We start from the raw sequence: 24100 nt of genomic DNA, 5'->3' as shown, positions 1-24100 counted from the left end.
CCTGCCACAGCCTCCCAAAGTGCTGGGATTACAGGCGTGAGCCACCACACCCAGTCAGATTCAGGCCCTTGACTTGACCAAGTTGCCCTAAAGGAAGACACTTTAGGGAGTGGCTCATACAGACGAAGCCCACGAAGACTGATTTATTAACTAGCATGTGGATTAATTTCTACAATAGGAGACTTTTGTACAGTGTAAATACTCTCAGTGAGTAGTTCTGCTCAGAAACAAGCGAAAATTCAACAAAAGAAGCTTATATAGTGAGCGCTTATCCAAAAAAAGACGGAGAGAGAGAGAGAGGCAAGGTGGAAGGGGAGAAGGAAGACAGAGAGGAGGAGGAGGGGAAAGACAAGAAAGAGGGAGATGGAGAGAGAGAGAATGAAAAGGAAGGATGACAAGACAGGAAGACAGAGAAAAGTAAAAGACTGAAGGAGGGAAGGAAGGAAAGAAGGGAAGGAGGGGGGAAACAGAGGGACAGAGAGAGAAAAGAAGGGAGGGAGGAGGGAGGGAAGGAAGGAAGGAAGGTCGGTCAGACAGAAAGACAAAGAGAAAGGTGGGAAGTGGACGGGCCCGGTGGCTCACCCCTGTAATCCCAGCACTTCTATTTGTCTGTCTATCAAGATACAGGTAACAGTCTCCTTTTCTGTCCTTTGAAAGGAGGCCTAAGGGAGAGGATCTCTTGAGCCCAGGAATTCAAGACCAGCCTGGGCAACACAGAGAGACCTCCTCTCTATTTGTAAGAAAACATTTTTAAGGGAAGGAGGGAGAGAGAAAAGGAAGGAAGGAGGGAGGGAGGGAGGGAGGGAGGAAGGAAGGAAGGAAGGAAGGAAGGAGGGAGGGAGGGAGGGAGGAAGGAAGGAAGGAAGGAAGGAAGGAAGGAAGGAAGGAAGGAAGGAAGGAGTGGGCTTCCATAAGCAAGTTGTAGCAGCTATGATGGCGTGTGTACCCTTCTCACCTAGACACCTCGTCCTTGTTATTAGGATCAGAACACGCATCCTCACAACCTCTTTGCCTTTTTTCTTTTTCCATGTTTATTATCAACCACTAGAATCTCTTCTAATGAGTTATTTTGCTTAATGTTAGCTATATGTAGTGTTTTCCTTGAAGGCAGAGACTCCCCTCACCTTCTCTCTGTGCCTATACACTCTGTTGGCTGGGAAGGTTTCGACAGAGGGCTAATCATGTCTAGTTTATGTTGATTCAAATTAATTTCCATTTCAGAAACTTCCACTTCAGAAATTGGTATTTCCCAGTGTTTTCCTCCCTCGGTTTTGTGGACACCTCAGGGGACACCCAAACCACCTCCGGAAAGCAGGGGTCTCAGCCTGTCAGTGGAACTTTTTTTCCTGTTAAATGTCTCAGTGTGTTTCGTGTGCCCTAATTTCCAATGGCTGTCAGTTACAATATCAGAAATTAAAACCCACGCAGAAATCACAGTGTCTTTGTTTTCACTGTCTTCCAGTGTCATCTTGCATTACAACATATAAGAAGACACCACCTCCAGTCCCACCCAGAACTACCACGAAACCTTTCATTTCTATCACAGCCCAGAGTAGCACAGAGTCAGCCCAGGATGCCTACATGGACGGACAGGGCCAGCGAGGAGATATTATCAGCCAGTCTGGACTCAGCAACTCCACCGAGAGCCTGGACAGTATGAAGGCTCTGACCGCCGCCATCGAAGCTGCAAACGCCCAGATCCATGGCCCTGCCAGTCAACACATGGGTAATAACACTGCCACCGTCACCACCACGACTACCATAGCCACCGTCACCACAGAGGACAGGAAGAAGGACCACTTTAAGAAAAATCGATGCCTGTCTATCGGGATACAGGTAACAGCCTCCCTTTCTGTCCTTTGAAACAGGAACTTAAAACTAAGGAATGTTAACACTTTTTCTTTCCCCGGAAGATTTGCTTTCTTGCCGCTTGGAATCATATACCTATGTGTAGGACCAGATTTTCAAGTGATTGGCTGTGGACTCCGGATATTGTTAAATGTGACCAAGATTATGAAAGTATTTTCTTTGGAGACATTATTAGCAGCTATTATTTTTGTTCTCTAAATTGAATGTGTGACTCAAACTGCAGGATAATTCAAAGAACATGAACACAATCAAACATGAGGTGCTTTTAATTCCTAACACACATTTCTATTTTTAGAAAAAAGAGTGGACTTGCAAGAATAGCCGGGGTCATCGAGCCACATAACAGTATGTTCAACACTATTGAATGACCATATGAGAACAAAAATGCGAACCACTTCCCATAGATGTGGGAGTGAAGGCGAGCAAGACCAAAGTGACTGATAGTGTGGAAAGCAATAACTCACATCACAGCATCATGAGGAAAGAATGTGCACTAGTTTCAGCCTAATCAAGCATTTCATGAAAATGGTAGAAAACTCAGTAGGCTTCTCAGTTCAGTTCACTGTTTTTCTGCTTTTCAAAGATAAGATCAAACTGATTCCACTTTGTTTCTTTTACATCTGTTTAGCTTGGGTTACCCTGCTAGAAATGTTCTTCTGTCAAAGCAGAAAAATCATCGTCTCTCTCCATTTTTTTTGTGCTGTATCAGTCTGTGGGTACCCTTTGAAAAATAACTTCTCAATTTGCTGTTGAATAAATCCATCCACATTGAACCCACTCTGAGTCTAATTTAAAAGCCAGGTGTGGCCAGGCACAGTGGCTCACGCCTGTAATCCCAACACTTTCGGAGGCTGAGGCGGGCGGGTCACCTGAGGTCGGGAGTTCGAGACCAGCCTGACCAACATGGAGAAACTCCGTCTCTACTAAAAATACAAAATTAGCCGGGCGTGGTGGTGCATGCCTGTAATCCCAGCTACTCGGGAGGCTGAGGCAGGAGAATCGCTTGAACCCAAGAGGCAGAGGTTGTGGTGAGCCGAGATCGCGCCATTGCACCCCAGCCTGGGCAACAAGAACAAACCTCCATCTGAAAAAAATAAAAGTAAAAAAATTTTAAAAATGACCTTTTTAACTATTCTTACACGTACAGTTCGGTGGCACTAAGGACATTCACATTGTTGTGTGACCATCACTACATTGTGTGTGTTTAGTGGTAATGATGCACCCACTAAACTATAACCTCCACAGGGAACTAGATTTTTTAACACTCAGTCTCAGAATAATAAATATTATTATTATTTTCACCCAGTAGGATGGAACTGGACTTAAATCCACATATAACATTGGGGAGAAAAATTTTTACTTGAGATATTATCTCATGTCTTAAATAGTTGGATATTTTAGTGAATAAAAAAATTGTTCTTATTCTTCCTCTAATCATCGTACACTGCTATATAAATTATAGCAAAGTACTGAGTACTTTATGTGACTCTCATTTAACTCATCCAGTGACCTTACGGCATAGGTGTTAGGATCATCTCTACCCTACAGATGGGAGCACAGAGCGGTTGAAAAACTTGCCCAAGGTCACCTGCTTTTTGTTGACAGAGCCAAGATTATACCGAGTGTCTAACATGATCACATTATACTACTTCTTTGATGGAGAATAATAAGTTAAAAAAAAAAGCCAGGCGCGGTGGCTCATGCCTGTAATCCTAGCACTTTGGGAGGCTGAGGTGGGCAGATCACGAGGTCAAGAGATCGACACCATCCTGGCCAACATGGTGAAACCCCATCTCTACTAAAAATACAAAAATTAGCTAGGTATAGTGGCACACACATGTAGTCCCAGCTACTTGGGAGGCTGAGGCAGGAGAATAACTTGAACCCGGGAGGCAGAGGTTGCAGTGAGCCGAAGTTGTGCCACTGCACTCCATCCTGGCGACAGAGTAAGACTCTGTCTCAAAAAAAAAAAATTAAAGACTCAAAATATTCATTGAGTTTCATTATACATAAATCAAATATAAATGCAAGTTCCCAAAATTTGTTACACTGGGATCTCAGACTTTCTCTCATGCTTTCCCTCTTAGGGCCAAAGTTTCCAATCCTTTACCAAAACTTTAAATTTAATTCATACCCAATAGCTAAATACTACATCTACTTATTTTACAACCTCCGTGAACTTAGATTAATTACTTAATATTTCTGTATCTCAGATTCCTCATCTGGGAAATGAGAATAATAATAGTCCTTATTTTATTGCATATGGTGTATTTTGGGTGTAGTAAAAATTAATTGATGAAATATAGGTAAGGCTGTAAGCACAGTGCCAGGCGTGAGTGTTCAATAATTATTAGATTTAGCTGTTATGATTAATATTGTCCTTTAAAATTATAATGAACTAAATATGCTGAACTAAATAATCCACAGGCTTTCTCAATTATGATTTTTTTGGACAGAGATCTCATATCCTGCAATTTCTTTTACAATTTTTGAAAGCCACTTTATAAATTTAAGTATATTACTCTAGATACAATACTTAAAAGGTGCCATTTGCCAATATTTGGAGCTAAGAGTAAAAAATCACAGAGATAAATTTATATACAAAGACTAAAGCTTACAAGATACTAATACATGATGCAAATGAGCTGGCAGTTCTGGGACCAGTAGGGATGAGGCTTAGACCAGGAAGAGAACAATGTCCTCTATTCTTGTTCGGATGAACCCTGCTTCTTTTCTGTCTCCTTTTTTTTTTAATGCATTGAGGATCATGCTTCTTCAGGGAAATAACTACCATGCATCTTCTGAAAAAAGTTTCATTGGATAGTTTTATACCACCGCATAGTGAAGACGCAACATTCTACTTTGGCTGACATCCTAAGCGTTTTTAATTTACATGAGTATAGTCATATGGAATTGGTTAAAATCCCATCCAGGAAATCACAGACCAGGCTCACTTCTTAAACGGAGACAGTTTAATACACAAAATTGGTTACACAGGTATGGGAAGACTGAGACAGCAATAAAAGGAAAAAGAAGGAAAAGGTGGGGTTACCAGAACTTTACAAGCTCAGAAGAAAGGCCTGGGGTACCAAAGAAATTGTTACTATTCGAAAGAAAGCTTTGAAAAATAAAAAGGCACATTATTGGCTATGCGCGGTGGCTCACACCTGTAATCCCAGCACTTTGGGAGGCCGAGGCGGGCAGATCACGAGGTCAGGAGATCAAGACCATCCTGGCTAACATAGTGAAACCCCGTCTCTACTAAAAATACAAAAAATTAGTTGGGCGTGGTGGCGGACGCCTGTAGTCCCAGCTACTCGGGAGGCTGAGGCAGGAGAATGGAGTAAACCCGGGAGGCAGAGCTTGCAGTGAGCCGAGATCGTGCCACTGCCCTCCAGCCTGGGCAACAGAGCCAGACTCTGTCTCTAAATAAAATAAAATAAAATAAAATAAAAAATTTATCTTGGATTCATAATTTATTGACTTACAATAATAAAGGAACACTAAGGAGATAGTTTCAAAACATTTAAGCCTTGAAGACTTTATTTTGACGGCCTTGAAGTCAGCATTAACGTTTATTTGGAAAGAGATTTTTGGAGGGACCTGTCTCCAATCAAAACTAATGAGCCTTATGGAGATCATTTTAATGAATACCAAAAAGAAGAAATAATCAGTCATGTTTGCCAACCATGACGCATTAAAATTAGAAACGAACACTAAACAGGTAACAAAATCTAACCATTTGCAATATTAAAACATTTAAATAACATTTGGATTACAGAAGGAATTCAAGATTTTTTTTTTTTTTTTTTTTTTTTTTTGAGGCAGAGTCTCGCTCTGTCGCCCAGACTGGAGTGCAGTGGCGCAATCTCGGCTCACTGCAAGCTCCGCCTCCCGGGTTCACGCCATTCTCCTGCCTCAGCCTCCCGAGTAGCTGGGACTACAGGCGCCCACCACCTCGCCCGGCTAGTTTTTGTATTTTTAGTAGAGACGGGGTTTCACCATGTTAGCCAGGATGGTCTCGATCTCCTGACCTCGTGATCCGCCCGTCTCGGCCTCCCAAAGTGCTGGGATTACAGGCTTGAGCCACCGCGCCCGGCCTTTTTTTTTTTTTTGAGACGGAGTCTCGCTCTGTCGCCCAGGCTGGAGTGCAGTGGCCAGTTCTCAGCTCACTGCAAGCTCCGCCTCCCGGGTTTACGCCATTCTCTCGCCTCAGCCTCCCGAGTAGCTGGGACTACAGGCGCCCACCATCTCGCCCGGCTAATTTTGTATTTTTTTAGTAGAGACGGGGTTTCACCGTGTTAGCCAGGATGGTCTCGATCTCCTGACCTCGTGATCCGCCCGTCTCGGCCTCCCAAAGGGCTGGGATTACAGGCTTGAGCCACCGCGCCCGGCCGGTGGAATTCAAGATTATTTCGAAATAAATGACAGCAGGAATCCTATAAATCATCACTATGGGCTGTGGCCGTAGTTATGATCTAAAAATAATTCCTAGCCCTATGTTCTTTTATAATTAAGGAAGAAATATTACAATATAAAGTAAACACTCAATTTACAAAGCTAGAAAAAGAACAACAGATTCAAAAGAAGGAATTATTAATGATGAAAGTATAGATAAATGCATTAGAAAACAAAACAGAGCAATGGCAATAACAAGTAAAGTGGAATTGATAAACCAAAATTGGTTATTTAAAAATACTAAATAATAGACAAGTCTGATTGAGAAAGGGAATATAGAAATTAACAATATTAGAAATGAGAATAGTATATGACCTTTTGAAAAATTATAAAAGATTCTTGTGACAACTTAATGCTGGTAAATTTTAAAGTCAAAATAATATAGACACTCATGTATATTACCAATACTGATGCAAGAGGGAGTATTAAATCTGGGGAAAGAAGTCAGGTGCAGGCCGGGCGCGGTGGCTCAAGCCTGTAATCCCAGCACTTTGGGAGGCCGAGACGGGCGGATCACGAGGTCAGGAGATCGAGACCATCCTGGCTAATACGCTGAAACCCCGTCTCTACTAAAAATACAAAAACTAGCCGGGCGAGGTGGCTGGCGCCTGTAGTCCCAGCTACTCGGGAGGCTGAGGCAGGAGAATGGCGTAAACCCAGGAGGCAGAGCTTGCAGTGAGCTGAGATCTGGCCACTGCACTCCAGTCCGGGCGACAGAGCGAGACTCCGTCTCAAAAAAAAAAAAAAAAAAAAAGAAGTCAGGTGCAATGGCTCATGCCTGTAATCCCAGCACTTTGGGAAGCTGAGGTGGGTAGATGGCTTGAGCCTGGGAGTTCAAACCAGCCTAAGCAACATAACAAGACCCTGTCTCTATAAAAAAAAGAAAAAATTAGTCGTGTGTGCTGGCATACACCTGAGTCCAAGCTACTTGGGAGGCTGAGGTAGGAGGATCACTTGAGCCCAGGAGGTCACAGTGGCAGTAAGCCATGATTTGCCACAGCACTCCAGCTTGGATGACAGAAACCGTCTCTCTAAAAAATAAATAAATAAATAAAATAAAAACCTGGAGGAAGAATAAAGTGCAAAAAAAGTAAAAAAAAAAAAAAACCTTTCACAAATGTTACAGACTTGGATCATTTTAACAGGAAAGGTTTTCTCAGCATTCATGAAGCAAATAATTCCTATGTTATTTAAAGCATTTAATATTACAAGAAAAGATCAAGGTTTTTTTTTTTTTTTTGAGATGGAGTTTTGCTGTTGTCGCCTAGGCTTGAGTGCAGTGGTGTGATCTAGGCTCATTGCAACTTCCTTCTCCTGGGTTCAAGCGATTCTCCTGCCTCAGTCTCCTGAGTAGCTGGGACTACAGCCACGCACCACCATGCCCGGATAATTTTTGTATTTTTAGTAGAGACGGGGTTTCACCTTGTTGGCCAGGCTGGTCTCAAACTCCTGATCTCAGGTGATCTGCCAGTCTCAGCTTCCCAAAGTGCTGGGATTACAGGCATGAGCCACTGCGCCCAGCTAAGGTTCTTAATATATTTTAATCAAATAAGCATAACTCTAATACCTAAATTTGAAAGAACACAAGAAAAAAGAATTATAGAATAATATGCTTACAAAAATAGATGTAAAAATTCTTACCAAATTTGAGAATTAATCAAAGTGTATATATATATTTTAAAATAATATACCTTTACTGATCTTTTTGGGGTTCATAAGCATGATGACTGGGTCTTCACACAAACGTTTAAGATGTGAGGGAGACACATCTTATTATAATGTCAGCATATTTCCTGTCTGAAGTAAGAAAAATGAAATAAACATTAAAATAATATACTATTATCAAGTAGTGTATGTCACAGAAATTCAAAGTCATTTTAACCTTTGGGGAGAAAATATGGTATCAAGATAGATAGTAAAAAGTATTGCATTTGGTAAAAATCAGAAGCCATTCCAAGTTATCAACTTGATAAAAAGCATTTATAAGAAACCAAACTAAAGGCTGGGTGTGGTGGCTCACACCTGTAATCCCAGTACTTTGGGAGGCTGAAGTGGGTGGATCACTTGAGGTCAGGCGTTTGAGATCAGCCTGGCCAACGTGGTGAAATCCCGTCTCTACTGAAAATACTAAAATAAGCCAGGCATGATGGCGCATGCCTGTAATCCCAGCTAATCGGGAGACTAAGACAGGAGAATCGCTTGAACCCAGGTGGTGGAGGTTGCAGTGAGCTTAGATTGCGCCACTGCACTCCAGCCTGGGCAACAGAGTGAGACTCTGTCTCAAAAATAAATAAGTAAATAAAAGAAACCAAACTAAACTTCTACTTAAAGATGAAATGCTAGAGATATTCCAGAGTCAGAAATCAAGTAACGATGAATATTTTCATAGGCTTATTCAGTGTTGTTTGCCTTTACTGGCCAAGACACGAAGCAAGAAATGAAGTGTAAATATTTAAAAACAAAGCAGAATTGCTGTTATTCATAGATAATATGCATGTCCACCTTTAAAATTCTAGCAGAAACGGGGAGGCTGAGGAGGGAGAATCGCTTGAATCCCGAAGGAGTAGGTTGCGGTGACCTGAGATCGCACCATTGCACTCCAGCATGGGCAACAAGAGTGAAACTCCGTCTCAAAAAAAAAAAAAAAAAACTAGCAGAAACCACTGAAAATCCAAGTAAAAGAATATAATATAAATATAGAGGAATCAATAACTTATCTATATATTATCAATAAACAAAATATAAAGGTACACAATCCATTCACAATAGTAGCAAAAACTATAAAACAACACAATTGAACTTCAGAAATAATATGTAACTCTTATTTGAAAACAATATAAAAACTTACCTTACATAAAATATAAGAACTCCAGGCGGCCGGGAGCGTTGGCTCACACCTGTAATCCCAGCACTTTGGGAGGCTAAGGTGGGCGGATCATGAGGTCAAGATATCGAGACCATCCTGGCCAACATGGTGAAACCCAGTCTCTACTAAAAAATACCAAAATTAGCCAGGTGTGGTGGCGCGCACCTGTAGTCCCAGCGTCTTGGGAGGCTGAGGCAGGAGAATCGTTTGAACTCAGGAGGCAGAGGTTGCAGTGAGCTGAGACTGTGCCACTGCACTCCAGCCTGGCGACAGAGCAAGACTCTGTCAAAAAAATAAAACATAAAAAATTAGTCAGGCGTGGTGGCCCGCGCCTGTAGTCCCAGCTACTACTCCGGAGGCTGAGGCAGGGAGAATCGCTTGAACCCGGGAGGCGGAGGCTGCAGTGAGCCGAGATCACGCCACTGCACTCCAGCCTGGGCGATAGAGTGAGAGTCCTGAGACTCCATCTGAAAATAAATAAATAAATAAATAAATAACCTCCATGCATGGTCGTGCACATCTGTATTCTCAGCTACTCAGGGGGCTGAGGCAGGAGGATCACATGAGCCCAGGAGTCTTGGGCTGTAGTGCACTATACCGATAGGGTGTCCACAGTAAGTTCAGCATCAATATGGTGACCTGCCAGGGGCAGGGGACTGTCAGGTTGCCTAAGGAGGGGTGAACTGGCTCAGGTCAGAAAAGGAGCAGGTGAAAATTGCCGTGCTGATCACTAATGGGATCAACTTTGCTTATAGCCACTGGACTCTAGCCTGGGCAACATAACAAGATCTCGTCTAGCAAATAAATAAATAAAATATAATACTGTAATAAATGGAAAAGTATTTAATATTCCTACACAGGAATACTATGTAGTAAAAAGACAACAATTTCCTGAAAATGAATACAAATATTTAAAGAAATGCCAATAAAAATTCCAACGTGATTTTTATCAGTTGATGGAGGCTAACAGGACGAACTTGACAATTTGATGTTAAAGTTTACTTAGAAGTTAATACTCCAAAATAACCTAGAGATTTCTGTTTTGTTTTGTTCTGTTTTTAAATTACTTTTTTTTGAGAAATTGTCTTGCTCTGTCACTCAGGCTGGAGTGCAGTGGCATGATCATGGCTCACTGCAGCCTCTACCTCTCAGGCTCAAGCAATCCTCCTTCAGCTCCCAAGTAGCTGGGAGTACAGGCGCATGCCACTATGCCCAGCTATTTTTTTTTTTTCTTATTTTTTGTAGAGACAGGGTCTTACTATGTTGCCCAGGCTGGTCTTTAACTCTTGAGCCCAAGTGATCCTCTCACCTCAGTCTCCCAAAGTGCTAGGATTACAGGCATGAGCCACCCAGCCTAATTATATTTTTTTAAAAAAGAACTACAGGAGGAGAGTTGCCATATAAAATATCAAGATTGATTACAAAATTTTATTAGGAAAGGCCAGGCACGCAACCAGCACTTTGAGAGGCTGAGGCGGGCAGATCAGCTGAGGATGGGAGTTCAAGACTAGCCTGGCCAATATAGCGAAACCCCGTCTCTACTAAAAATACAAAAATTAGCCAGGCATGGTGGCACACACCTATAATTCGAGCTACTTGGGAGGCTGAGGCAGGAGCATCACTTGAACTCAGGAGGTGGAGGTTGCACTGAGCCGAGATCCCACCACTGCACTCCAACCTGGGCAACAGAGTGAAACTCCATCTCAAAAAAAAAAAAAAAAATTATATTTAGGAAAAAGGAGAGGGAAGGTCAATAAGCCTAGCAGATCAATAGGCCAGCAACAGGTCTGTATATATGTGTCACTTAATGATAGGGATACACCTGGGAAAATGTGTTATTAGGTGATTTTGTCATGTGAACATCATAGCAGGTACACAGACCTAGAAGGCAGAGCATACTCCACACTTAGGCTATACAGTACGGCCCATTGTTCCTAGGCTATAAACCTGTAGGACATGACTATGCTGAATACTGTAGGCCATTGTAAGACAATGTTAAGTATTTGTGTATCTAACCATAGAAAATGTATAGTAAAAATACAGTACAAAAGACACAAAGTGGTACTTCTGCACAGGGCAGTTCCATTATAATCTTATGATCACTATTGTGTATGTGCTCTATCGTTAACAGAAATGTCACTGTGTGTGTCATGACTGTATATGGGAATGCCTATATGAGAATGTATGGGAAAATATATGTGAGTAAAGTTTGGTATCAGATAAAGCTGGCATCTCAAATAAAAATGGAAAATTAGTTAATAAATGGAGCCAGATCCATTGATAACCCAAGGGAGGTAGTATAGGAGGGTAATATTAGATCTCTACATATGTATCTTTGACACAATCATTTCAGGATGGTGGATTTAAGAATTAAATACGAGAAAAAGATAACATGAAAGCATAAAAGAAAATACAAGAGGACTTTAAAAAAATATGCTTAGAGAAAAAGCCTTTCCAAACCATAAAAGCTGGATGTGACTACCTAAGATTCTCTCCAATGAAGGGCAAAGTTCAAAAGACACATGATAGGCCGGGCGCGGTGGCTCAAGCCTGTAATCCCAGCAGTTTGGGAGGCCGAGACGGGTGGATCACGAGGTCAGGAGATCGAGACCATCCTGGCTAACACGGTGAAACCCCGTCTCTACTAAAAAATACAAAAAAATTAGCCGGGCGAGGTGGCGGGCGCCTGTAGTCCCAGCTACTCGGGAGGCTGAGGCAGGAGAATGGCGTGAACCCGGGAGGCGGAGCTTGCAGTGAGCTGAGATCCGGCCACTGCACTCCAGCCTGGGCGGCAGAGCCAGACTCCGTCTCAAAAAAAAAAAAAAAAAAAAAAGACACATGATAAACTGAAAGAAAACATCTGCAGTATATGTAACAGAGAAAGAATTTAGGTTCATAAGATATAAAGAGATCCTATGATTAAGAAAATAAAAAACAGCCTAATTAGGGAGGGGACTAGTAAAGGATATGAACAGACAATTTACAGATAGAAACAAAGTCAATAATTATTTTTGGCTGGGTGCGGTGGCTCACTCCTGTAATCTCAGCAATTTGGGAGGCCGAGGCACTCAGATTACGAGGTCAGGAGTTCTAGACCAGCCTGACCAACATGGTGAAATCTCGTCTCTACTAAAAATACAACAATTAGCTGGGCATGGTGGCGCGCATCTGTAATCCCAGCTACTTGGGAGGATGAGGCAGGAGAATCACCTGAACCCGGGAAGCGGAGGTTGCAGTGACCGAGACTGAGCCATTGCACTTCAGCCTGGGTGACACAGCGAGACTCTGTCTCAAAAAAAAAAAACTGTGCGTGTATATATATATATATATATACACATATATATGTATATATGTGTGTGTGTGTATATATATATATACACATATATGTATATATGTGTGTGTGTGTGTATATATATATACACACACTTTTTTTTTTTTTTTTACTTGTGATACATTAGCAAAAATTTAAAAGTTTCCCAATATTTAGTACTGGTGAAGGTATAGGGAGTTGGAAACTCTTATGCACGGACTATGAAAGGATGATAAATGATTTTTTTTTTTTTTTTTTTTTTTGAGACGGAGTCTCGCTCTGTCGCCCAGGCTGGAGTGCAGTGGCCGGATCTCAGCTCACTACAAGCTCCGCCTCCCGGGTTCACGCCATTCTCCTGCCTCGGCCTCCCGAGTAGCTGGGACTACAGGCGCCCGCCAACTCGCCCGGCTAGTTTTTTGTATTTTTTAGTAGAGACGGGGTTTCACCGTGTTAGCCAGGATGGTCTCGATCTCCTGACCTCGTGATCCGCCTGTCTCGGCCTCCCAAAGTGCTGGGATTACAGGCTTGAGCCACCGCGTCCGGCGGATGATAAATGATTTGATAGCATATCCTTTAAAGTTGCACATGCTCAATATTTTCCACCTAGGATTTCTACTTCTAAGAATTTTTCGTAAACAATATTTGTACAAGTATTCAAAAGGATACATATGAAATATTATTTGTAATATCATACATAATAGCAATAAAAAGCAAATTACTTTGATACCTATTGCTTAGTCATTAAAAGAAATATCCTCATCCCTATAATCCCAGTACTTTAGGAGTTGGGGCGGGAGGATTGCTTGAACACAGTCATTTGAGGCCAGCCTGGGCAACATAGGGGGACCCCCCCCTACAAAAAATAAGAAAAATTAGCTGGGCATGGTGGCATGTACCTGTAGTCCCAGCTGCTTGGGAGGCTGAGAAGGGAGGATTGCTTGAACCCAGGAGGTTGATGCTGCAGTGAGCCATGTTTGCAATACTGCATTCCAGCCTGGGCAACAGAGTGAGATCCTGTGTCAAAAAAAAGAAAACAAAAGAAATACTTCTGTAGTCAACAAAAGGACTGAGTTGTATTTACTGACACGATAAAATGTGCAGAGATAGTAGTAGTGTTAATGAAAAAAGCATTGCAGAAGAAACATACATAGTATAATCTCATGTGTGTAATTTCAGTATTAATCATTTATATATATACATTTAGACATATATAGAAAAGAATATAGACAAATATACATCAAATAATTGACAATGATTCTTAGGAGACTTCCTTTTTCTAAGTTATATATTTCTGTATTTTAATTTTATATAGCTTACATTGAATTGTTTTTATATTTAGAAACAACATTTCTTAAACACATAGGAAAAAGGAATAAACCTAATAATTCTAAAATGTTCTTCAAATTTGGATTGGGACTAATCTGTTGTGTAGGTTATTAGTTCTATATGGGCATATTTTCTATATAGCTGTAATATACACATAGCTATTTAGAAACTATGGGGTGCTATTCAAAGTCAATTATTTAAGGGGAGAAAGATGAAGACACTCTATAGTTTATCTTAATAAGGTTAATATCTAAATCTCCCAATGTCAACAATTATAATTACAATACATAAATTTTCCTCTTTATTTTCTATATTGTTATCTTCAAATTCAACACTTCCAGGCCGGGCATGGTGGCTCATGCCTGTAATCTCAACACTTTGGGAGGCCCAGGCAGACAGAACACTTGAGATCAAGAGTTTGAGACCAGCCTGGCCAACTTGGCAAAACCCTGTCTCCACTAAAAATACAAAAATTAGCCGGGCATGGTGGCACACACCTGTAATCTCAGCTATTCGGGAGTCTGAGGCAGGAGAATCCCTTGAACCCGTGAGGCGGAGGTTGCAGTGAGCAAAGACCACACCACAGCACTCCAGCCCAGGTGACAGAGGGAGATTCCATAAAAGAAAAAACTTCCAAGAACACATTTCCATGTAGACTCCCTTCTAATACAGCATTTACAGTAAGATACTTAAGTCTAAGTACAGACTTGCAAATCTATGGAGGCATCTTAGACATTTATCAGCTACCTTGAGAGTGAATAAAATTGCCTTTTACTAAGAACAACAGAGTCAAAGAGCATGCAGCGAAGGTGGTGACGGCTCTCAGAAAATACACACATACTGACTCAGGAGGTTACAAATTACAAAACATTCCAGTAATATTAGAGGTTTTTCTGATAAAATGTGATGTTCATTTTTCAAGCAAGATGACTGAAATGGAACTACTCTATTTATTTGATGATTTCTGCAGGTGGATGATGCTGAAGAACCTGACAAAACAGGAGAGAATAAAGCACCCAGTAAGTTCCAGTCCGTGGGAGTGCAAGTAGAAGAGGAGAAGTGGTAAGTCAACGTGCATATGCATCTTCTTTTGTCCTGATGTTGTGAAGTAACGTAAAAGTATTTTTCCCCATGATAAATCTACAAAATTCAATGATATTTTCCACTAAGTTTTGGGAGTATTTAAAGTGTGAAGTTGAATCAATATTAGTTGATTCTCTCCTGTACTTGTAATACTAGAGACCACTCCATTTGAGTTTTACTAGAATAGTACTATAAGCATATTACATACATATAAATACTGTGTGCAGTACTCTTGGGTTGCCAAACTATACCTTTGGGGGAAAAAAAAAAAAAAAAACCTTCCCATTTTTATGAGAAAAAAATTTACCTTATTTCTATTTCTATTCCCAGCACTTAATAGTGTCTGGTGTTTAGTGTGTACTCCATGAATGATGAATGAATGAATGAATGAGGAAGATATTCCCTATCGTTATCCTGAATCACCAGTCCTTTAGATTACTCTTTACCTACTTTAGAGCCTCAGTATCTATAAATGGGAAATGTAGGATTTCATAAGATTACAGAATTTGGGGTCAATAATTTCATTTTGTAAATGAGAACTTGATGGAGAGAGGCGTGTGAATTTCTCAAACTGGGAGGTTCCTGGTGGGTAGAACCATGTTTTATTGATAGTAGTGTCCCCCAGCTTCCAGCGTTGTGATTTGCACCTACTAAATATACAATAAATGTTGGCTGCATAAAGTAAAACTGGAGTTATGGTAAGAGAAAATGCTCTAGATTATAAATCAGTGTATCATCTCAACTTTGCTACTAACTTTTTGTGTATTAATTAGGAAGAATCATTTGAATGTCACCTATCCATCCTTCCATTATCCATCCATTCAATAAAATCTATGGAATGCCTCCTATAATCAAGGCTACATGTAACATAAACTGAAAATCTGAAAAGGAGGAATTTATCAGTTTATGGAAGTGGTCCTGTTTTAGAACCTCTCACTATTGATTGACACTGTACTTTTAAGAGTTGTGTATATATATCATATATATATAGTTAACATATATTTATTAATAAAATATATATGTATATGTAATATATATATATATTGTATGTGTGTGTATAATATGACAAAAACCTTAATTACTTTTGCACCAACCTAATATAATTATGCAATGCTGGAAGCCCAGAAAACTGGTACAATCATTCTGGAAATAAATATGACAAAAGTTAGCAATAGTTATACATCTATCCATACCAATTGACCCAAAAATCACACTCATGGGGCTTGAATTAAATTACTCAATGAAAGGTAAACAGTTGTGAAACATTATTTATCATTGTAAAAGAAAAACACTAATTATCAAATAACCACTAATAGCATGCTTTTGTAATTTATAGCACCTTACCAAGGTAAACTATTATACAACTATTAAATATCATTTATTTAGGCCGGGCATGGTGGCTCAAGCCTGTAATCCCAGCACTTTGGGAGGCCGAGACGGGCGGATCACGAGGTCGGGAGATCGAGACCATCCTGGCTAACACGGTGAAACCCCGTCTCTACTAAAAAAGTACCAAAAAAACTAACCGGGCGAGGTGGCGGGCACCTGTAGTCCCAGCTACTCGGGAGGCTGAGGCAGGAGAATGGCGTAAACCCAGGAGGTGGAGCTTGCAGTGAGCTGAGATCCGGCCACTGCACTCCAGCCTGGGCGACAGAGCGAGACTCCATCTCAAAAAAAAAAAAAAATAAATAAATAAATATCATTTATTTTAAAAGGTGGAGAAACATGGGGAAATTCCCATGATACAATGTTAGGTGAAAAAGTTAAATATATAATATCCATGCATAGTGTTCATGCAGATGGACAAGGACTGAAATGTAATACATACAAATGGTAGGTTTAGGAGTGACTTTTTTCTTCTACTCTAAAAAGTTTTAGTAATCATTGTTTTTTTGTTTTTGTGTGTGTGTGTGTGTGTGTGTGTGTGGTGTGTGTGTGTGTGTGTGTTTGAGACGGAGTCTCGCTCTGTCGCCCAGGCTGGGAGCACAATCTTGGCTCACTGCAACCTCCGCCTCCTGGGTTGAAATGATTCTCCTGACTCAGCCTCCCGAGTAGCTGGGACTACAGGCACGCACCATCATGCCCAGCTGATTTTTGTATTTTTGGTAGAGACAGGGTTTCACCGTGTTGGCCAGGATGGTTTCGATCATCTTGACCTTGTGATCCACCCGCCTTGGCCTCCCAAAGTGCTGGAATTACAGGCATGAGCCACCATGGCGGGCCAGTAATCATTGCTTTAATGTCCTACACATATGTTTCTTTATTAAGTGTTTTAGAAAAAGTTTTGAAAGTATACATTTAGTAGACATTAAAGAAGATGCATTCCTCGCCGTGGGCAGTGGCTCACACCTGTAATCCCAGCACTTTGGGAGGCCGAGGCGGGTGGATCACCTGAGGTAAGGAGTTCAAGACCAACCTGACCAACATGGTGAAACCCGTCTCTACTAAAAATACAAAAATTAGCTGGGTGGGGTGGTGGATGCCTGTAATCCCAGGAACTTGGGAGGCTGAGGCAGGAGAATCGCTTTAACCTAGGAGGCAGAGATTGCAGTGAGCCGAGATCACGCCATTGCACTCCAACCTGGGCGACAGAGGGATATTCTGTCTCAAAAAAAAAAAAAAAGAAAAAGAGAATGCAGTCGTCCATCTCCCACCAGCCCAGCTCGATGCCTTTTCTCAATGATGTAGTTAGTGGTTGACAGCACAGACTCTTGAGCCAGAACACCAAATCCTGGCTCTGCCCCTTACTCGCCAAGGGGCCATAAGCAAATTACTACCCATCTTTGTGCTTTAGTTTCCTTATATACAAAAAAGGGAGTTACAAGCAGTTTCCACTATGAGGTAAAAGGAACTCAGAAGTCACCATTCCATCTTAACAAGTAAAAATCTCAGCAAACTGAAAAATCAACATCTCTTTGTGTATCTATCAGAGAAAGGAGGGCACAGGGCACACTGCTTCTCCCAAAATTGGAGAAACAGACAGACAAATACAGATAATTACAACTTACTGGAGTAGAAACACAAGTAGAAATCTCTGCAGGAACCCGCACAGGGTAAGAAAACATAAGCAGTAACTGAAGAATTGTTGGAGGCTCAATATTGACAACTCTGAGAGTTAAAAGCTCCAACGAGGGGGCCGGGCGCGGTGGCTCAAGCCTGTAATCCCAGCATTTTGGGAGGCCGAGACGGGCGGATCACGAGGTCAGGAGATCGAGACCGTCCCGGCTAACACGGCGAAACCCCGTCTCTACTGAAAAATACAAAAAAAAAAAAAAAAAAAAAAGCTCCAACGAAACCCAATCACAAGGAGACCTCACACTTTTGTGAGTTTTACCTCCAGGAACTCGACCAGGTCCTCATAGTGAATATCAGAGAAAAAAATCTCTTTGTGCTTCCAGGAGGGGGAAGGAAAAAAGAACTGCTTTGAAATATGCCAGCATGTTCTCTTATTCACAAGCCCTGCACGCAGCAGAAACTATTTTCCCAGAACCTTTTGCTGGCTGGGGTTTTATCAGAGCCTAGAACCTTCCTGGGGGAAGGAAAACACTCAGCTGTAGTTCCCTCTAGCCTTCCACATGGGGGAAGGGGCATACCCAACCTCAGCCCCCTTCAGGCATCTTGTCCCACATAAGAGAAAAAAAAAAACACAACTGAGAAACACTGATGAAGTTCACAGTCCAGGAGCACAGGCTCACCAAAAGGCTGAGACTAATCATAGAACTGTAGAGCGCTTTTCCCTCACCTTACCAGTACATTACTAAATGCCAATTTACCACAGTTCCTTTCACCCAGTACGTCATGCCCACTTTTCAAAAACTTACAAGACATACTAAAGGCTAAAAAACACAGTTTGAACAGATGGAACAAGCATCAGAAACAGAGTCAAATATGACAGGAATGTTGGAATTACCAGGCCAAGATTTTTTTGAAATTATGATTAATAGTCTAAGGGCTCTAATGAAAGAAGCAGAACATGCAGAGAGATGGAGAATGAAAAAGAATTCTAAGAGAGAATTAAAAAGAAATGCTGGAGATAAAAAACACTCTAATAGAAACAAAGAATATCTTTGATGGGCTCATTAGTAAATTGGACACTAATGTCTACATTTGAGGATATAACAATAGAAACTTCCAAAACTGAAAAGCAAAGAGAAAAAAGACAGATAAAAAGTCAGAACAGATTATCTGAGAACGGTGAGACAGCTACAACAGGTGTACTTTATATGAGAGAGGAATACAAGAAGGAGAGGAAGGAGAAAGGAGCAGAAGCAATGTTAGAAGCAATAATAACAGAATTCCCCCAAATTAATGTCAGACACCTTAGATTCAGGAAGCTCAGAGAATACCAAGCAAGATAAATGCCAAAACAAGCAAACAAACAAACAAAAAACAAAATACTACACCTAAGCATATCATATTCAAACTTCAGAAAAATAAAAGACTTTAAAAATCTTGAAAAAAATGAGAGGGAAAGAACATCTTGCCTATAGAGGAGCAAAGATAAGAATTAGGCCAGGTACAGTGGCTCACACCTGTAATCCCACAATTTTGGGAGGCTGAGGTGGGCGGATCACTTCAGTCCAGGGGTTCGAAACCAACCTGGGCAACATGGCAAAATCCCATCTTTGCAAAAAATTATCTGGCTGTGGTGCATGCCTACGGTCCCAGTCACTCAGTAGGCTGAAGTGGAAAGATTGCTTGAGCCTGGGAAGTGGAGGTTGTAGTGAGCTGAGATCCACCACTGCATTCTAGCCTCAGTGACAGAGAGAGACCCTGTCTCAAAAATAAACAGAACAAGCAAACAAACAAAAAAGATAAAAGATAAGAGTTAAAACTGGCCAGGCGCAGTGGCTCATGCCTGTAATCCCAACACTTTGGGAGACCAAGGCAGGCAGATCACCTAAGGTCAGGAGTTTGAGACCGGCCTAGCCAACATTGTGAAACCCCGTCTCTACTAAAAATACAAAAATTAGCAAGGCGTGGTGGCAGGCACCTGTAATCTCAGCTACTCCGGAGGCTAAGGCAGGAGAATTGCTTGAACCCAGGAGGCAGAGGTTGCAGTGAGCTGAAATCATGCCATTGCACTTCAGCCTGGGCAACAAGAGCAAAAACTCCGTGTCAAAAAATAAAAAATAAATAAATGATTATATCTGTGTAGTCACAGTTACTCAAGAGGCTATGGTGGAAGGATTGCTTAGGGACAGGAATTCAAATCCATCCTGGGCAACTGATAGAGTTTGGCTGTGTCCCCACCCAAATCTCATCTTGACTTGTAACTTCCACAATTCCCACATGTTGTGGGAGGAACCTGGCAGGAGGTGACTGAATCATGGGGGAGGGTCTTTCCGGTGCTCTTCTCATGGTAATGAGTGGGTCTCATGAGATCTGATGGCTTTAAAAATGGGAATTTCCCTGCACAGGCCCTCTTCTCTTTCTCTCTCTCTCTCTTTTTTTTTTGAGACGGAGTCTCGCTCTGTCGCCCAGGCTGGAGTGCAGAGACCCGATCTCGGCTCACTGCAAGCTCCACCTCCCGGGTTCACGCCATTCTCCTGCCTCAGCCTCCCGAGTAGCTGGGGCTACAGGTGCCCGCCACCATGCCCGGGTAATTTTTGGTATTTTTAGTAGAGACGGGGTTTCACCGTGTTAGCCAGGATGGTCTCGATCTCCTGACCTCGTGATCCACCCGCCTCGGCCTCCCAAAGTGCTGGGAATACAGGCGTCAGCCACCGTGCCTGGTGTGAAATATTTAAAGTATTAGAAGAATAAAAAAAGCAAAAACACCCATCTAGAATTTTGTACCCTGTGAAATTATCCTTAAAAGTGAAAGAAAAATAAAGACTATTTCAGATAAATAAAAATTGAGGGAATCTGTTGCCAGCAGACCTTCAAGAAATGTTAAGAAGTTCTTTTGAGAGAAAGAAAATGACATATGTCAGAAACTAAAATAAAAACTTGCATTTTTCTTTTTTTTTTTTTTTTGAGATGGAGTCTCGCTCTGTCGCCCAGGATGGAGTGCAGTGTCAGGATCTTGGCTCACTGCAACTTCCGCCTCCCAGGTTCAAGCGATTCTCCTGCCTCAGCCTCCCAAGTAGTTGGGATTACAGGCACCTGCCACCACATCTGGCTAATTTTTTTTTTTTTTTTTTTAGTAGAGACGGGGTTTCACCATGTTGGACAGGCTGGTCTTGAACTCCTGATCTCTGATGAGCCTCCCACTTTAGCCTCCCAAAGTGCTGAGATTATAGGCATGGGCCACTGTGCCCGGCCCATTTTTCTCATTCGTAATTGATCTAACAGATAAGTTTGTTCAAAATACCAATAGCAAAAATGTATTTAAATATATGTACATTTATTTATTTATGTATAAGTGAAATGAATGGCAGCAATGATACAAGGAATAAGTGGTAGGAAATGGAAATATTTAGTTATTACAAAGTACTCGCAAAACCTGTGAAGTGTCATAGTGTTATATGAAAGTGGATTGGGGCCGGGAGCGATGGCTCATGCCTGTAATCCCAGCACTTTGGGAGGCTGAGGCAGATGGATCACGAGGTCAGGAGTTCAAGACCAGCCTGGACAATATGGTGAAACCCCGTCTCTACTAAAAATACAAAAATTAGCTGCATGTGGTGGTGTGTGCCTGTAGTCCCAGCTACTCGGGAGGCTGAGGCAGAAGAATCGCTTGAACCCAGGAGGCAGAGGTTGCAGTGAGCTGAGATCACGCCACTGCACTCCAGCCTGGGCAACAGAGCGAGACTCCATTAAAAAAAAAAAAAAGGTGAATCGGATTCGTGGTAAATGCATAATGCAAACTCTAGGGCTCTAGGGCAACCACTAAAAAGAAGTAAAAGAAAAATAAAATTAGTATGCTAAGAAAGGAGAGAAAATTCCATCATATAAATACTCAATGGAAAATTATTAAAAGCAGAAAAAATGTGAAAGACAAAAATAAGAAGAAAGAACAAAGGCAAAAAAATAGAAAATAATAACAAATATGGTAGGTATTAATCCAACCAGATAGATAATCAGTTTAACCCTTTTCCCATTTAGAAGCCAACGCTCATTTAATTTTACATAAACACGCTCTTTGAGGCTGAAGCAAATATGACTGATTTTCAACGTGAAAATAAAATGTAAAAACTGATCTTCGAGTTATTTCTAAACAGAACTAACATCAGAATTATCTGAATCATCAGAATCATCTATTTCAGAAAAATAGGATTCATCAAATGAATCTTGGCCACAACTCTTTGAGGACAATGTTAACATCACGTGTAAGAATGCTACGTTTTCTAGGACTTGCCATTTTCAGCCATGGAGAATTACTATATTTTCTTTTTTTTTTTTTTGGGACGGAGTCTTGCTCTGCCACCCAGGCTGGAGTGCAGTGGCTGGATCTCACTGCAAGCTCCGCCTCCCGGGTTTACGCCATTCTCCTGCCTCAGCCTCCCAAGTAGCTGGGACTACAGGCGCCCGCCACCTCGCCCGGCTAGTTTTTTGTATTTTTAAGTAGAGACGGGGTTTCACCGTATTAGCCAGGATGGTCTCGATCTCCTGACCTCGTGATCCGGCCGTCTCGGCCTCCCAAAGTGCTGGGATTACAGGCTTGAGCCACCACGCCCGGCCGAGAATTACTATATTTTCTAAATGAAAATACCACTACTAAGGCCAGAATGCTAGAAATAGGATGATGTCTTTGTTTCCAAAGTCAATATACTAGAGCGATGTGAAAATAATAATAAAAGCAAAATATTTTGTGGCAAAGTTATCTTGAGTTAAAGGCTGCAGCTGCAGGTGCCACCAGCAAGTATTCTCAGGGCAAATAGGAACAGGGTTAAACATTAGTATCTTACATACACCATTAAAAGACAGAGATTGTCAGAGTGGATAAGGAAACAAGACTTAACTATATGTTGTCTGCAAGAAACCCAATTTAAATATAAAGATATATATAGATTAAAAAGTAAAGGAATGGAAAAAGAAAATGTCCAGCACTAATAAAAAGAAAGTGGGAGTAGAAATATTAATCTCAGACAGAGCAGACTTCAGAGCAAAGAAAATTATCAGTGATAAAGATGATGATAGGCCGGGCGCGGTGGCTCAAGCCTGTAATCCCAGCACTTTGGGAGGCCGAGACGGGCGGATCACGAGGTCAGGAGATCGAGACCATCCTGGCTAATACGGTGAAACCCCGTCTCTACTAAAAATACAAAAACTAGCCGGGCGAGGTGGCGGGCGCCTGTAGTCCCAGCTACTTGGGAGGCTGAGGCAGGAGAATGGCGGAAACCCGGGAGGCGGAGCTTGCAGTGAGCTGAGATCTGGCCACTGCACTCCAGTCCGGGCGACAGAGCAAGACTCCGCCTCAAAAAAAAAAAAAAAAAAAAAAGATGATGATAAAGGGGTCAATTCTCAAAGAAGACATACAAATCTTTAACATGTGTGCACCTACCAACAGAGTTTCAAAATACGTGAGTTCTAGCTGGGCCCAGTGGCTAATACCTGTAATCCTAGCACTTTGGGAGGCCAAGGTGGGCAGATTGCTTGAGGTCAGGAGTTCGAGACCAGCCTGGCCAACATGGTAAAACCCCATCTCTACTAAAAATACAAAAACTAGCCGGCGAGGTGGCGGGCGCCTGTAGTCCCAGCTACTTGGAGGCTGAGGCAGGAGAATGGCGGAAACCCGGAGGCGGAGCTTGCAGTGAGCTGAGATCTGGCCACTGCACTCCAGTCCGGGCGACAGAGCAAGACTCCGCCTCAAAAAAAAAAAAAAAAAAAAAAAGATGATGATAAAGGGGTCAATTCTCAAAGAAGACATACAAATCTTTAACATGTGTGCACCTACCAACAGAGTTTCAAAATACGTGAGTTCTAGCTGGGCCCAGTGGCTAATACCTGTAATCCTAGCACTTTGGGAGGCCAAGGTGGGCAGATTGCTTGAGGTCAGGAGTTCGAGACCAGCCTGGCCAACATGGTAAAACCCCATCTCTACTAAAAATACAAAAAAAAAGCTAAGTGTGGTAGCACGTACCTGTAGTTCCAGCTATTTGGGAGGCTGAGGCAGGAGAGTCACTTGAATCCAGGAGGTGGAGGTTGCAGTGAGCCAAGAGCACTTCAGCCTGGGCAACAGAGTGAGACTCAGTCCCAAAACAAACAAACAAACAAACAAAAACTACAAAATACATGAGTTC

General features: G+C 41.8%; 1 protein-coding gene and 1 non-coding gene across 2 annotated transcripts in view; both read left to right on the top strand.

The window, feature by feature from the left end:
- Nucleotides 1-24100, top strand: part of DLGAP1 (DLG associated protein 1) — a 971691-nt gene that overhangs the window by 878424 nt on the left and 69167 nt on the right. Inside the window, 2 exon segments of the mRNA XM_033178240.1 lie at nucleotides 1463-1836; nucleotides 14800-14891. Coding sequence (XP_033034131.1) covers nucleotides 1463-1836; nucleotides 14800-14891 — 466 coding nt within the window.
- On the top strand, nucleotides 8027-8130 carry LOC117064290. Its single transcript, XR_004429361.1, has one exon. It is a non-coding gene; the product is annotated as a small nucleolar RNA U13 (small nucleolar RNA).

The sequence above is a fragment of the Trachypithecus francoisi genome, unplaced genomic scaffold (assembly GCF_009764315.1).
Source record: "Trachypithecus francoisi isolate TF-2019V2 unplaced genomic scaffold, Tfra_2.0 Lachesis_group19, whole genome shotgun sequence".
NCBI lineage: Eukaryota > Metazoa > Chordata > Mammalia > Primates > Cercopithecidae > Trachypithecus > Trachypithecus francoisi.
This window is presented reverse-complemented; position numbering and strand designations above follow the sequence as displayed.